This window comes from Ceratotherium simum, chromosome 2 (genome assembly GCF_057802395.1).
Source record: "Ceratotherium simum simum isolate JZ-2026a chromosome 2, ASM5780239v1, whole genome shotgun sequence".
Classification (NCBI taxonomy): domain Eukaryota; kingdom Metazoa; phylum Chordata; class Mammalia; order Perissodactyla; family Rhinocerotidae; genus Ceratotherium; species Ceratotherium simum.
The window spans coordinates 91770991-91786392 of record NC_141901.1 but is presented as its reverse complement, the minus strand read 5'-3'; the positions used below and the strand labels follow the sequence as shown (position 1 = coordinate 91786392).

General features: G+C 35.3%; 1 protein-coding gene across 3 annotated transcripts in view; it reads left to right on the top strand.

Annotated features, from left to right (window-relative positions):
- The window catches only part of LRRC7 (leucine rich repeat containing 7), a 302077-nt gene that overhangs the window by 224257 nt on the left and 62418 nt on the right, over positions 1–15402 (top strand). For all 3 annotated transcript variants that reach the window (XM_014788265.2, XM_087420219.1, XM_087420224.1), the window contains one exon: positions 8254–8373. In XM_014788265.2, coding sequence (XP_014643751.1) covers positions 8254–8373 — 120 coding nt within the window. The remainder of the gene's footprint in view (positions 1–8253; positions 8374–15402) is intronic.

The window sequence follows — 15402 nt, the reverse complement described above, 5'->3', positions numbered from 1 at the left end:
CTGCTTGTTTTATTCAGGCAGAACTGAGAGGGCACATTTTACCTGTGTAAGTTCAATACTGCCTTCTGTCTTAGTTACATTTCAATGGAGACTAATGAGTCATTTTCACACTATATGTCATTATGCCTATATTATTAATATAGTCATTAGCCTAGTAATTTTTTATGAAAAAAGAAATGCAAAGTAGAGATAACAGAATGACAATAGCCTGCAAATACTCAGCTCTTAATAAAATTAATGAACATTTCAAACAAACTCCCATCCCAGCAAAATGAGGGTCATAAGACCTCAAATTCATATTTTATTGTCAAATTTGTCTTAATAACAATCCCTAACTCTGGATAGTTTGCTTCCTACTGTGAGTAGAGTAATAAAATCAAAGAGACATTTATATTCACAGCTTTTTCATCACCCATGATCACTTTGAAAAAAACTTACTAAATTGGGAACTTCTGAATGTTGTTTTTCCTGTCCGTAGTCTCTGTTGCATGACCAGTGGTATGTAGGTAGCTCTTTCTCCAGGGAAAACAACATAGCCCTGATTTTGAGTGTTTGCCAGTGTCGGTAATGTAAACACTCCCGCTGTGGCCAGTTTCAAGGTACTAACTTAACATCACTGAGCTCCGAATGGAATTGAGTACAGTCGGCTCTCGCGAGCTAGTTCATCGGCTCCAGCACACTGCTGTCAGCAAGTCTCTTTTTACTGGAGCCTCTACTTCAGTGGAACCTGTTCTTCATGTCCTCTCAGATGCCCAGGGCTCTCATCCTCTGCCCTAACAAAGCTGCTGTTCAAAAAGGCCTTGAAACTTATTTGCTCTAGGGAATAGATGAGATACCACAACTTAAACTTAAACCTCTCCTGGAGGGCTTGGCAATTAAATAGAAATCAAACCTTTACACTAAAATGATAGAATTTCAAAATCTAGTGAGCAGATTAGAGAGATCTTTGATATGAAGGAAGCTATTGGTTGAACCCCTTGAAATTATATCATATAGATAGCCCCTTATTTTGCCTAATTTAAGCCCTATTTACTCATCAATCTATAGAATAATACAGATATATTCAGTATCTGAAAAGTGGTAACGCACTTGAAGCACGGTTTTTCAATGTCTAAATTATTCTCCAGATATAAATTATGTACTTCTGTATTGCTATATTAATTTCCTGATGTTGTTTGGGGTACCCTAGAGAATGGATTCGTTAACTATTACTATAGCTCTAAGACGATCTATAACAGAAATATTGCACAGTTATACTATGTGGAGACTTTTCAGCCTTCCTCAGTTGGGCGCAGAGATGACCTCAAGGAATTCTCTTTGGAAGCTACATTAAATTGCAAACCAAGAATAACTCAAGTATTTAAAGACTCCATCTGAAAATGAATTATTATCAGTACTTTATTATCCACACCAAAAAAAAGAGAGAAGAGAAAAGACAAGGGATGGAAAAGGAACACAGGGCAACTACCCCATGACTCCCAAAAGATTTTATGGCCCAAAAGTATCAGTTAAGGCCTATAAACTTGAGGGATTTAGGCCTCTGGGACAACCTTCCAACCCTGCCGCCATTGCAGGAATCTTATCAGGCGTGGGCACTGGGTGCTTAATCAGTTTCAAGAACACTCCAGGCTCTGCTTCCTGGAGAATTCCCCGGAATTCCATGGATTCCGGTCTGTCTCTGCCCCTTCATGCTCAGGTACATTTCTTCTGCAGAGCTTCCTTAATTTGAAAATTTGTTTGATTTTTTTCTGCCAAGCTTTAGAGTTAGCGTCTCTTAAGATGCAGCCTCTCAGATTCTCTCTTCTTTGCTCCACTGACCATTGCTAACTGGTCCTATGATTGAGGCTCAATTTCCCTGAACCCTTCTCACCAGGAAAGGAGATAGGCAAAAATTATTTTCCTTTTATTTACAAATGCAACAAAACCTATTACAACACTTTTGTCTTGCTACTTAAGATAATGAAAATTAGTTATCAGTTATTTAAGATTTCTTCGCAGCCCCAAATGCTTGTTAGCTGTGAGAATTGCGCTAAAATATAGAGTAAGATCAATTTATAAACAGTGGATAAAATTGACAAAACTGTTCATTCTCCAGTGGAAATCCGGGAGCCGTCTTTTTATTCATAAAATTTCTGAATGATAACACTGGCCATCTCTAGTTAGGTGCTATAGCAAATGACTCTGGGGTGTCCTGGAAAGAATGAATGAGGCGTCCTAAGGAATCTGAAGGAACGTTTTCTTGTGTTACCAGTTCAGCACTGGAAATGCAGCTGCAGCAGACTTGGGTGCTGGCAGTGCCCTCCCCAGGGAACATTCAGGGGCTGAAAGCCAGACTCTTTCCCCACACTCTCTGCTTCCCAAGCCTTACCTCTTGCAACTAGGAGAAAGGAGCACCTTTTTGTATTTTCTCTGTCACACTGAGACTGTCTTTTTGCAAGTTATGCCCCCACAGAGGGCACCTCTCTGTGATTCCTACCTCTCTCCACCTCCATTTTGATGATTGACAGAAAGGCGCTATTTGTGCTAGCTGAGATCCTGATTCAGCATGTTATTTGTTTTTTTGGTTTGGGGTTGTTTTTTAGGTTAGCAAACATATCTAGTAATTTTTCTCTCAATTTTCTTTTAAACAAATTTGTAATAAACTAATTACAGGATATAACTGTTGGTGAAAGAAGATTGAAGAACTCCTCACTTGATAAAGTATTTACACAGTGAATATTTATTTGAATGAAAAGACTCTCCCAGATTTTGCCATGTGTTTTGAATATTTCTAATTTTTTTCCTATTTATTATATACCAGGTCGAGTATTGTACAGTTTTCATGTATTACAAGGTTTTCTATACTATAAAAAGTAAATTACATTTTCTATGGTAATTTTATGGAACCTCTTAAGATATTAATAGAGTGCAAATAAATACAACAAAATTAGTTTAATAAATTTAATATCCTTTAATATTTTCCTTTATTCATGCTTATTCTAATTCCCTAAAAAATTTAATAGGACTTTTAACCAGAACATTTAAGACATATAAATCAGCTATTAAATTATAAAATTATTAGTATTTTCTATCTGTTTGTTTATTCATTCATTCATTTGTTCATTTATTCATGTATCATTTATTTACTGCCTCTCCAAAAAGCATTTAAGGCAACTTTCTATGAAGTTATTGTTGATTTCATGTGCTTCTTCGGACATGTTCTGTTGTAATTGAGCTTAGCTATTGTCTTGAAATTTTATGTTATCAGAGAGAAATATAATATTGTAAAGTGTTAGTTCAAACCTCCATTTTTATTCAGATTAATGGTAGAATAAATATTTCAATAGGAGAAGAATAAAGACTAGGACTTATTGAGAATCTACTATGTACCTGGTACCATTAGGTACTTTAAATATGTTTTTCCACACAACCTTCACAGACCCTCAAAGGAAGTATTTGTCACCATTATATAGATAAGGAAACTGAGGCTCACGTGTCACACAAAGGAACTCATCTGTATTTCTACAGCTTTTTGTTGCTAACCCCCGTACCTAGCGTAGTAGTAGATAGGATTTGTCTGACTGCTTGGCACCCAAGTGCCTGCTGTTTCTATTATAGGAGGATGCCTTCTCAAAGGTTTATAAAACCTGACGTTTTCATAGAACATAACTCGTAATAGTTGATAAAGCGCTTTCATATACATTGTTATCTCATATCATCTTCACAACAATCCAGAAAAGTAGATATTATGGGATGGAGAAAAGAATACACAAATAGAATATATTAACTAATCCAAAACATATCATGAGCCAAACCATTCCCTATGTGCTCTCTTAGTTGCAGTGCTTAGATGCAGTGCTCTCTTAGTTAGCCCAGCCTAGTAAATGCTAGTAGTTACCTTGTGCTCTCTAAGATCCATTTGTATTTCCTGAGCACTCAGTATCACCAAGAAATATGCTAAAGGTTATGCACCCAAGAAGATCATAAATTAATCTTCCATGCTGCTGCAGCCCCAGAGACAAGCAGGGCTGGGGAAGAAATCACTGGCCTTTTCTAGATGCTCGTCCATGGGTGTCTGGCTGCCAATATAGTGTGGTCTCTTCTACACTGGAGAAATTGATAATTTTTTTTGTCCTTTTTTTCTCAGCTTCTACCACCATAATATTATAGCATAGCACCTATTGCTTGTTGGCTTATTGAAACAGACATTAATATAAATTATAATTTCAGGGGAAAGGAAGTTGAAATTATGGAAATATAAGTATTAAATAATCTTTTTATAGAATTTTGCCTGGAAGAAGATGGCCTCGCTATCTGTTTTATTATTTGATACTCCAACCACCATCTTTTGAATTAGAGAAATGTAGATAGCGATATTTGCACCTAAGCTATTTTTAAATTTCCAATGTCCTTTCTTACTGGATCTATGCAAATGACTCAAGATCAAATAGTACCAACATTTGACATGCATTTATTCACCCTAGTTCCAAGGATTGCTTACTTAATTCCATTCTTTTTTTGTGTGTGTGTGCTGAGAGCAAAGCAAAATTTATGCAGCACCTTGGGGCAACTTACACCTATAGTGTCTATTGATTTTGCTGCATTTATTATTGGCTACTTATCACTCACAAAGGATTTGCTTATCTTTCTAATTATGAAAAAAGCCTCCAGCCTGTGAATCCACATAAATCCTCATAGATAATGGCTAAAATTACAAAAATAATGTTAGTATTCATACAGATGCTTCCTCACCATTGTAATGAAATGCTGGTTTAAAAATCATCTGGACATTACATTACTACCTTCAGATTGAACTCCATGGAATCATAATCATTTAGCTCGAAGCTTGGCATATATTTGCCTTTGTAATACCTACGTTTTTCAAAAGATATGCAGAAAAAGAATAATATAACAATAGCATCACTGGAAATATTTTGGGGAAAATTGTTTTTAACACATTTTTTGAATCTATGGTAGTGCCTTCTGTGAACTATGTGTCAATTACTAAGCAAAATAGATTCTTGAATTCTTAAGGGGTATATCCCAAGATCTGTGCAAAGTGCCAAATTCTAATACCACTCTCATATATTTTCTCCAGCAAAATGCAATAAGTATAATTTCCCAAGCATTCGGTGTACCCATCAATTAGCAGACCAGAGCAAAGCTACTAGATCAGCTAAGCTCATTTACTTATATATGTGAATCCTGTACATACACACATACTCACATATGGACACACATATGCACACATGCATGCACACACTCACATACATGCGCATACATTCACAGATATGTAAAGAGAGAGTAGCACACAGACACGCGTATTTGTGCACATTTATGTCTCAGCAAAATTAGAGATTACTTCTTCCAGTAGACACTTGTGATCATTCACAGTAGTCATAATCATAAATGTTAAATCTACAAATGTCCACAGTCATCTTTGGAACTACATCTGTTCAGCAAAACTTGTCCTAGCATTACTGAATTTCTTAACAAATGTAATTTCTGATTTTTCGCTAAATCACACTGACCATTTTCTCTGTTATTTTGAAATATTAAAGATCTACAGAATTTAGAAGCTGAGGAAATGGTGTGTTGTGATGATTTTCCATGTCTTTTATATTTAATTGGTTATATGTGGTGAGGAAAAGAAGACTCACTCTTTGAAAGTATCTGAAGAAAATATCTGGATTGTGGTACTAGAAATAATTGAATGAATAACTGAACTTCCATTTGGTTATTTTCTCTGAAATAATAGATTTCAACAGTAATAGCTTCATAACCCATTTTTTTTACATTTTTCAGTTGCTCCTTTTAACCCTTTATAGAATTTTAACAACTAAGCAACTGCATTTATATACAGTTCAGTAGCACTTCTTCAAAAGTACAATTTTTCGTAAATAGCTATACTTCTTTTGGGAAAGAATGTGAAGCTACTACATAATTCTCTTTTAGGTCCCCCCCCCGCAAACATAATAAACTGTTGTCATGGTCTTCCTATTTCTGCAAACTTAAGTCACCCCTAGGGTATCTCACTTAAGAAAATCAAAAAGGCCAGAGCATTTTTTAAATTAATAAAGGAAATTGCTTTCAGGAAATTCCTTTAATTTTGCTATCTAGTGAAAGTATTTTTTTCATGTGTCTGCATGTTTATGTTTTCTTTGGCCACCTGTAATATAGAGGAATTGGTGTGGTTGTTAATACTAATTTTAATAAGAGAGATTAATTTCTAAATTAATGAAGAGACTATACCATCATGATTTTAGGATTTTGACTAAAGGGTTTTAGCCTTTTTTTACACCAAAAAGAATTTTGCAATTCTCAGTTGCTCTCTGTGACTATGAGTCATGTCTGGGAAGTTGAAGCAAGTTTAGTGGAGGAGATAGAGAAGGAGAGGGAGATGATAATGGAGGAAAAAAGGGATACCTGTGTTGAATTCTAGCTGCTTCTCAAAAATCTGTGTTGCACAGACCTAGCCAGATATACACACTTATTATCCCACTTCACTGGCAAAGAAACCAAACTGAAAAAGACATGGGTACTAAAAATTAAAAAACAAACACTGACAAGTAGTGCCTACCCTACATAGTTATATTTCAACTGCTTAATTTTAATAATTTGATTTGTCATATTTTAATATCTAGAAAAATTGTGTGTGGGCATAGGCAAACATATTAACCTGGAAAAGGAAAGACTAGAAAAGTAATACTTGAAAACAGACAGATGTTTGTTACTTACCATTAAGTAGCTATCTGGTTATTTTCAAGTAATATGTACTTTAAATGTGTTATCTACATTTGATTTTTCAAACACAAGTAAATTCATTCCTAACTAACCCAGGAGCTTCAATTCAGTCTGTTTTTTCTCCTTTTTCACACTTTCTGATAGACTCGTAAAAAAAGAATTCACATGGCCAAAGTACAAGAAGAAAATTGAGTAATCTCCTTACTTTTCATTATATCCATTAGGCCTTAGGAAAACTTCATCTAGTGTCATAATAAGTCCTATTTTAAAAGAGTTCCAAGCAGTCCTCTTAAAAAATACCTATAGACAGAATGCAGATAGTGTGGTTATATAATATTTTAAAGGAGAACAACTAGGACCACTCCACATAACCAGATGAGGCCTGGCAAGCAGCCCACCTGGGCCATGTTATGAAGAGAATGGCCCTGTTCTCCCATTCCAGGACTGAAAGACAGTTCCTTACAGAGTAGGCCTGTCCATGCACTCTCTAACCAGGTTTATTGATCCATAGGCATCCTTCAACTCATGTGCAGAAAATGGCACAGGAAGCACTGAGCACAATATCTCACCCACATGAGAATTCCCCAGGAAATCAGGCAGTACCTGTGTGTCCTGTAGGTTAGAAAGGAGAAAGCCTTTGTGAAAAGTTAACCTGCTTCCACAGGAAAAATATACCACTACACTGGCCCTCCACCGGAGGCCGTCTGTCTGATGGTATGTGATTATTTGCTATTACTCGGGTCAGACTGTGGAGATCTCCCCAAAATACCTAATATTAATCATAATAAAGACAGACGTATTGTTATTTGTTAAAAATAATAGGCAGTAAATCAGCGAGAAATAGAATATATGTGAAAACTTTAAACTTTAATGCACAAGAGATCTATATAAATAAATTTAGAATCAAAACACTCATGTTTTATTTACACTGCGATTCTAATAGTACAATATTTTTGATGTTGCTTTATTCCTTCCCTCAAAGCTATCTGTAGATAATGTCATAGTACAGTAAATCTTACACTGTGCTAGTGTTAACACTATTTTGGATTAGTGTAAGACATATTCTCCCAGAATCAATACAGCCATATGAAATTTGTTTTAGGTTATGGTTTGGAGTATTGGAAGTTACTTACTACTATGTACTATATGGTTTCAATTTAAATTCTAAATGGTAAGATCATACTAAAGAAACAAATTAAGCAAGTTTTAAATGTTGTGATTTTTAACAATTGGTTAATTTTATTCTGATTGTTTTTATTCAGGTACTGTAAATAACCTAAACTTTTCTTTAAAATTCAGTAAATAACTCTAAGATGGTTATTTTAATTGAATTTCTCACTGCTTCCAAAAAGCTGTCAATTTAGAATTCTTACTGAGTAAATAGTGTATAATAATACTTCCAGTTCAGAATATATGTTTTTCTGCAATTAAACAAAATTAATTTTACCATAATCATTAGGGCCTCTTTTCAGAAAACTATGATAAACTTCTATTACATCACTAAAGAATGCCATACCATTTTTGCAATAGACCCCGTCCCAGCAAAGCAACATTTTAGACAATGGACAAGAAGATGTATCTCCTAGTGGCCAGTGGAATCCTTATCCTCTTGGGAGGCGGGATGTACCTCCGGACACCATTACTAAAAAGGTAACCAATTTCAAACTAATGACACAAACCATGAACCTTGTGCATCCATTGTAATATGTAATCCATATCTTGTGTCTTAACATCATTTCTAACTTTGTGATAAATTTAGGCTAAATATTTATTCCTATATAGGGAATTTGGTTAACTATAAGTACATTGAAAAGAATGAAAAATGAACATTGCCAGATGTTCAGAGTTGGTAATCAATTTTTATAAATAACATCCTGCCACCTCTCTGCAGATACCATCACCTCTTACTAGTGCCTGACATCCACCTTTGAAGTGCAAGTACAGGAAGGTGTGTAATGTATCCTTCTGACTCTCTTGGCTTCAGCAGTATGGTGTAGCCAATTTGCATAATGTGAAATTTGACTACAGAAAGAGTGATTCACCATTTCTAAAGTCATAGCAATTCATTCATCCAACCCTTCATTCAGTAAACACTTAGCCATCAACTGTATGTGCCAAGCAGCACTACTACCGTGTTGAGCACTTGCTGGATACTGGGGAACAAGAATGAATAAGATATGGTGTCTTACCTTGAAGACCTATAGTCTAGTGAGCTAGGCTGTGTGATAAGTAGGTAATTATAATACTACGTGTTAAGTCACTATCAAAGAAGTAAAAAGAAAGCCACAAAGTGGGAGAAGATAATTGCAACATACAGGAGTGATAAGGGATTGGTATTCCAGAATATATTTTTTAAAACTCTTACAAATCAATAAGAAAAGACATATAACACAATACAAAAAATTGGTGAAATCTAAGAGGAATCAGGAGAGTAAATAAACATTTTAAAAAACCAAATCTTTTTATCAATCATGCCAAAAAGGTGCTATTTTACACCTACTAGACTTACAAAAATTAAGAATTCTGAAAAACATAAGTTGTTTGCAAGTATGAGAACAATGGAAATTCTTTCTTACTTCTTGTGGGAATAAAAAACACAATCACTTTGGTATCAAATTATCTTATAAAGCTGAACATGCATATACCCTACATTCCAACACTTCCCCTCTTAAGATATGATTCTAGAAAAACTCCTGTACATGTCATCCAAGATACTTGTAATGTTTACAATAGTAGAAAACTTGGAAAACCCACGTGTCTACCACTGGGAAAGTGTGTAAGTAAATGCTGTTGTTTACACAAAGGAATATTTTACAGCAATGAAAATTAACTATAATTATGATAATGTCTATAAACTTTAGAAACATAATTTGAGAAACATAAGTTGAGAAAAATAGGTCTCCAAAGATGGCACACATCAAAAATACCATATTTATAAATCTCAGAAACAAACAAAACTAAAAATATATTGTTTAGGCACAAGTACATGTGTGAGAAAACTACTTTTATAAGGGAATGATTAACATATCATTTAGGATTATGGTTATCTCTAGAGGAGAGGCTGGGAGTAGGATTAGGGAGGAAGCTGGTATTATTATTGGTTCTGTTCTATTTCTTAAGTTGAATTGTGGTTCTTACACTCTAGTACTTAAGTTCCTATGTGTTCATTTTATAATTGTGCTCCATAACTTACATATACTACATAATCACATACTTTGTTTCTAACCTAGGTGATGATTTCCCCTTAATGACTACTTCAGTGCTTTCTTAAAAAATATATTAACTATCAAATTATTTTACCCAAAATAATTGTTAATACCCTGATTTGCAGGTGTTGCACATGTTATTAATCTGCCTGTTGGGCAATATCCAGCACTGCAGAGAGATAGAATATCGTGTGATTGGTGCTGTGAAGATGGGATTCAGGGCTGAGAGCACCTGGAAAGGGCACCTGTGCGGTAAAGAAACTGAAGGAAGTTGAGAGAGGAGCGGTGTAAAATAGGGCTGGAGGGATACAAAGAAGCCAAATTATGCTGGGCTTTATTCTGAAGGAAATGGGTAGGGGAACATTGAAGTGTTTTAAACAGAGGAAAGACATGATTAAATTTTCATTTAAAGAGCACTCTGATAGGTTTTCAGAGAATGAATTGGAGAGGAGAGAGACTGGAGGCAACAGAACCAGTTAAGCTTCTATGGTAGTCCAGGGCAGAGTAGGCGGAAGCAATGGGTGGTGGAGAGAAATGCATAGATCCAATATATTCTCAAACGGTAGCGCCAACATGATCTTGTGATTAACTAGACATAGGGCACAGGGGACAGATAATAGTTCCAAAATTGATACCCAGGTTTCTAATTTGGACAAGTGAATGGTGATGTGTCATTTACTGAAATGGGAAATACAAAAAGAGTAATAGGTGGATGTGAAGGAAGGGGGGGGGTTAAGCTTTAATATGTTGATTTGAGATATCTTTAGGGCATCTGAGTGGAAATGTTGTTGGATATTTGGATATATTTATTTGAAGTTCAGGAAAGAAATCGTAGCTGGAGATACAAACTTAGCAACCATCAAAACATATGTTATAATTGAGCTGTGAGTCAGACAGACAAATGACACAGAACACCAACCTTTAAGAGATGTTCTTAGGAAAGAGAACAGAGAAGGAATACCCAAAGATTTTATCAGTAGGTTTCTTTCTACCACAAGTTTTAGAAAATTCAAGGAAAACAGCCTCAAACATATTGAAATATTTAGCTAACATGAGAAGTAGTCAAGATGTAGGATAAGTCTTCAGATTTAGTCTTCATACTAAAGTCTGAGTCTTAAATACTTAGGTTTTTTTCCCTCTCCACTCTTCCATTCATGCTGTTGGCTTTATGCTAAATTATCCTAAAATCAAGTAAGGTAAGTATGGTTTAAACCCTCCTTGGATTTAGCAATAAAGAAGTCAATGATGGTCTTGACAAAAGCAGTTTACTTAACTGATGGGACAGAATCCATGGGAACCTACATTAAGAAGTAAATAGAATCAGAAACCTAGGAAACTTGAGAAAGGAGTTTCCTTTTGAAAGGAAAGAAAGAATTATGGTAGAATCTAGAAGGGAATATAAGGAAGATAGGAATATTTAAGGTGACAGACACCTGATCATATTTAAAGGCTGGCAAGAAGAAGCCATTGGTGAAGAGGAAGTTGGAAATCTCAGAGAGGAAAGAAGAGAAATCTGCTTCTTTCTGAGGAAAGAGGAGAGGATGAAAGTGATGGCAAGAAATTAAAAGAGGCCCAAGAGCCAAGGGGAGGTTACCTGACCAAAAGAGGGAACCATATTCACTTACATAGTTGCAAAGGGCTACTATAATTTTTCCATAAAAAGAAAAGCCTTATTCATTTATTACTCTAAATGGAACTAACAGGTGTTTACATTATCCGTCCACACATCCATTTTACATAGAATCTATTTTCAAAGTCCATAATGTTATATTTAATCATATCATCAATACAAATCATGATGATCAGTTGCTTGCTTCTCTACTTGCTATAAGTACCTCCATGCAATCCTGTTTTGACTAAACATTTGTGGGCTAGTTAATCTTATTAACATTATTAAAGGCTAAAATAATTGTTTAATCTATCTGAAGACTTCATTAACCTTTTATACTTCTTGTCAAATGTGAAATAATGTAATGTCTTTAAAATCTTATCATGTCTTTCATGTGTAAACTCATTTGTATCTTCTTCCTACTATCATGATACGCATTATCTAACTACCCCATGTCATAGCACTTTTGCCTAAAGTCTAAGATTTTAGAACCTATAAATAGATACGTCTACCTATTACCTCAGAGAGTAGAGAAAATAAAGAATACTTTAAATATTCAAATTTAGCTTTTTATTATATATTAATTGAATGTAGCAAGTTAATATTGTGAGTAGTGAGTAGCCAAGGGGCTAGACAGGATGAGAATGGAAAATTAGAAATTGAGCTACAAATGGAATGGGTAATCAAAGGAGAATAAATGGTGAAGAAATCTTAGCTGCTGCCCCATTTGAGTCTGTTTCTCAAAGTCTTTGCAGAAGATTTTTTTTAATCTTATCTCTATGCCTAGAGATACTACTATGATGCTACTACTGTGATACCACTACTGTGTAGTAGTCGTACTGTGATCCTAGTGTGATCAGACACTACTGTGATGCTGCAGAGATTCAGTAGGACATCCATTTTAGAAAGTCTTTGATTGAATTTGTGACTCTTCTGGCTATCATAGCTCTTTGGTTGAACTAACATTGGTAATACTCATGACTGTGCCTATCGGTACTCCAGGCACTATAGGAGAACAAATGTGGGTACCCTTCAAGCTGTGGATCCAGAGATTTAGACACATAAAACAATTAAACAAGAAGTGCTTGTCTCTCAGACAGAATTTTGCTCCTATATCTATTGTCACTGTCCTACGCACCTGAGAGTGGCTAATCCATGGTAAAATGTTGAGGGTGTTAAATTCTGACTTTTTTTCCCTCAATGGCAAGAGGTGGGATTGAACTGACTTGTTTTTTAATGATGTAATAGTAGGTGGTAGTTTTTAATTCTTTCTTGCTATGTCAGTGTCCAAAATCTCAAATTCTGATGTTCGTTAATTCAAAAAGTCTGGGAATCATTGCTAGAAGAACAGGTCACAGCTATGTAAGTCTGCTCCCAAATTCCAAGCAGTATTACTCGAGTACTTTAAAAATTGTTATTGCAAACTTTTGCAATGGCTGAAAATAGCAGTGGTTCCAGAAGGAATATTTGTCTTTTAGAGTCCCTCCCATCACTACTTTCCCTGCTGCAGTCTATTGGATCATGCCACAGTCACCTTGGTAAGAATGGTTTTGTACCATGTATTAAATATTACTCTGTCAGACATTGTTCTAAATGCTTTAATTTCTGCATCTAATCCTCACAACATTCATATGAGGTGAGCACTATTATTTTTATCCACTTTATGAAAGAAGAAATTGAGTTTAGCCCTTCTCAGTAAGACTTAGAGTTTAGGTTAGGTTACTTGCCAAGATCACACAGCTAACTAAATATTTTAGAGATTCCCCTATATGTAACAGAAAATAGTATGAAGGTCATAGTGTAAAATATAAATGAAATATTTTTCATTTTAAAGTCAGACATTATACTCTGATTTGGTAGCATCCTCCATAAGAATGACAAGGCTGTTTTCCCCTAATTCTGAAATGACAAACTCTTTTAAAAGTATTGAGAGTCTTACACAGGTTGACTATCCCTGAGGAGATTTAAAATTGGAGGATAATACCTGTAAGAATATGTTAAAATATTGGAGCTGAAAAACGTTGCAGCAAAAAGGCAAAAGTGACATATTAAAACAAATGAAACTGAAAACATTTCCCTTCTGGAAAGGGTAACCAAGAGACTTTAAAATGCTAGCGATATTAAATCTGAAAATTCTTTACTATGTCAAGACTAGATATTCGAAGGTGTCTTAGCGTCAGTGACTCTTCCCTCCCCAAGTGTCTGTTCTTCTGGGTTAAGTGCATAATGACTCGGTGGTTAGAGTAGTAAAGATGGGCATCAAGCGTCAACATCAGGATGGACGCGGTTGAAGAGAAGCATACAAAAATGCAGCTCATTTAGTCTTGGCTCACAGACTTGCCCCTTACGCTGAATTTGCCCATGATTTTCCCACATCTGCAATGCCAGCTTAGCCATCAAGGGCCTCAGGATTGCCAGATGCTCGTCACCTCTGAGGCGTGCCCAGGAACTCATTAGGAGAAACTGAAAGATATTTCAAAGAAACAGGACCCCAATGGAATTTTCGACTTTTCAGACCGTATGAGGTATTACTATTTTTTATCAAGTTTCTGGAAAGGAATATTCATTCCTTATTTTAATTTTGGCATTTGTCGTGTTTCTTGCATTTTACTGTTTCTTTCTATACATATTTAGAAAAAGATCTAAATATCTTTTGAAAATCTTAAGGTGTTTTGCTGTTGACCATATGGCTAAGCCATCGTCTGTGTTTTAAGACAACTGAATCAAATTCCTACTGGGATTGATTTTTCACTTGGTAACAAAAGTCAGTCTGTTGTAGAACTTTCAGAGGGTGAGATAAACTGACGTCATTTTTAAATGAGAAGTAGATGTTTAAAATGAAAACATAAGAAAAAATCAACTTAACTTATACATTTAGTGATCTGAATAAAAGCATTTTATTGCTATACTATAGATATCTTATCTATGACATACAGTCATTAAGTCGTAGCCATTGAAAAGTAACTTTCTCCCAACCTTTCTTCCACTAAAAACAAATATTGCTATCAGTACCATATATATGTGAAAATGAATAAAAATAACTACAATTCTTGGCTTTTGTAATTTACCTGAGACTGGCTGAGCAATAGTGTTGTTGGGATCCCTTATATCAAAGGCAGGGGCTGGGGGTAGGTGGCTGTGGCTCACTTTCATAGAAATAGAGGAAAGTCTGGAATAGCTAAGAAATAGAGATGAAGATTTAAATGTTGGAAAAAGTAGAGATAGCAGAAAGTAGAGTAGATCTTGAGGCTATAAGAGAGCAAGTCAAGATATGGAAGAAGTGGATATGAAAATCAACCAGGTAAACCTTACGTATAAGAGATAAGAGTCAGAGAAATAGAAATGTTTCTTATTTCCATCAACACCATCAAAGTCAAGAATATCTGTTCTGGTTTAGAGTAAAATTGAAATCAATAAGTGATTTTGAAATTTTAGTGATTGTCAATGCTGTAGCTAAACTCTCCTTTTGTACACAAGAATATGTCAGGTAGACTAGGTTTTGCCTGAGGCTTTGTACTTTTTCCCTCCCAAAACAATACATATTCTTAGCAGTGAAGAAGCCCCAGGAGTAATGCCTTGACTTCACCAGTCCATAAGCAAATAAGAACACAGTTTGTCTATCACTGTGAGTAATGCCAGGCACAATCCTGACTCCCTCTTTTCTGATTCTCTTTCCGAAGTCTCATTTTCTCCTCTGATAGGAGCAAATTTTGCACCGGTCAGAGTAAATTTTTCTTCTGGTAGAGTGGGCCATCACTGAAACTCAAAAACAGATTGGAATCCTCTAGATAGGGTCATTTTAAACTATAACCATTTTTCTAAACATTAGGAAAAGATGTCTTTCAGAGTCAGTTGGTAGGTTGA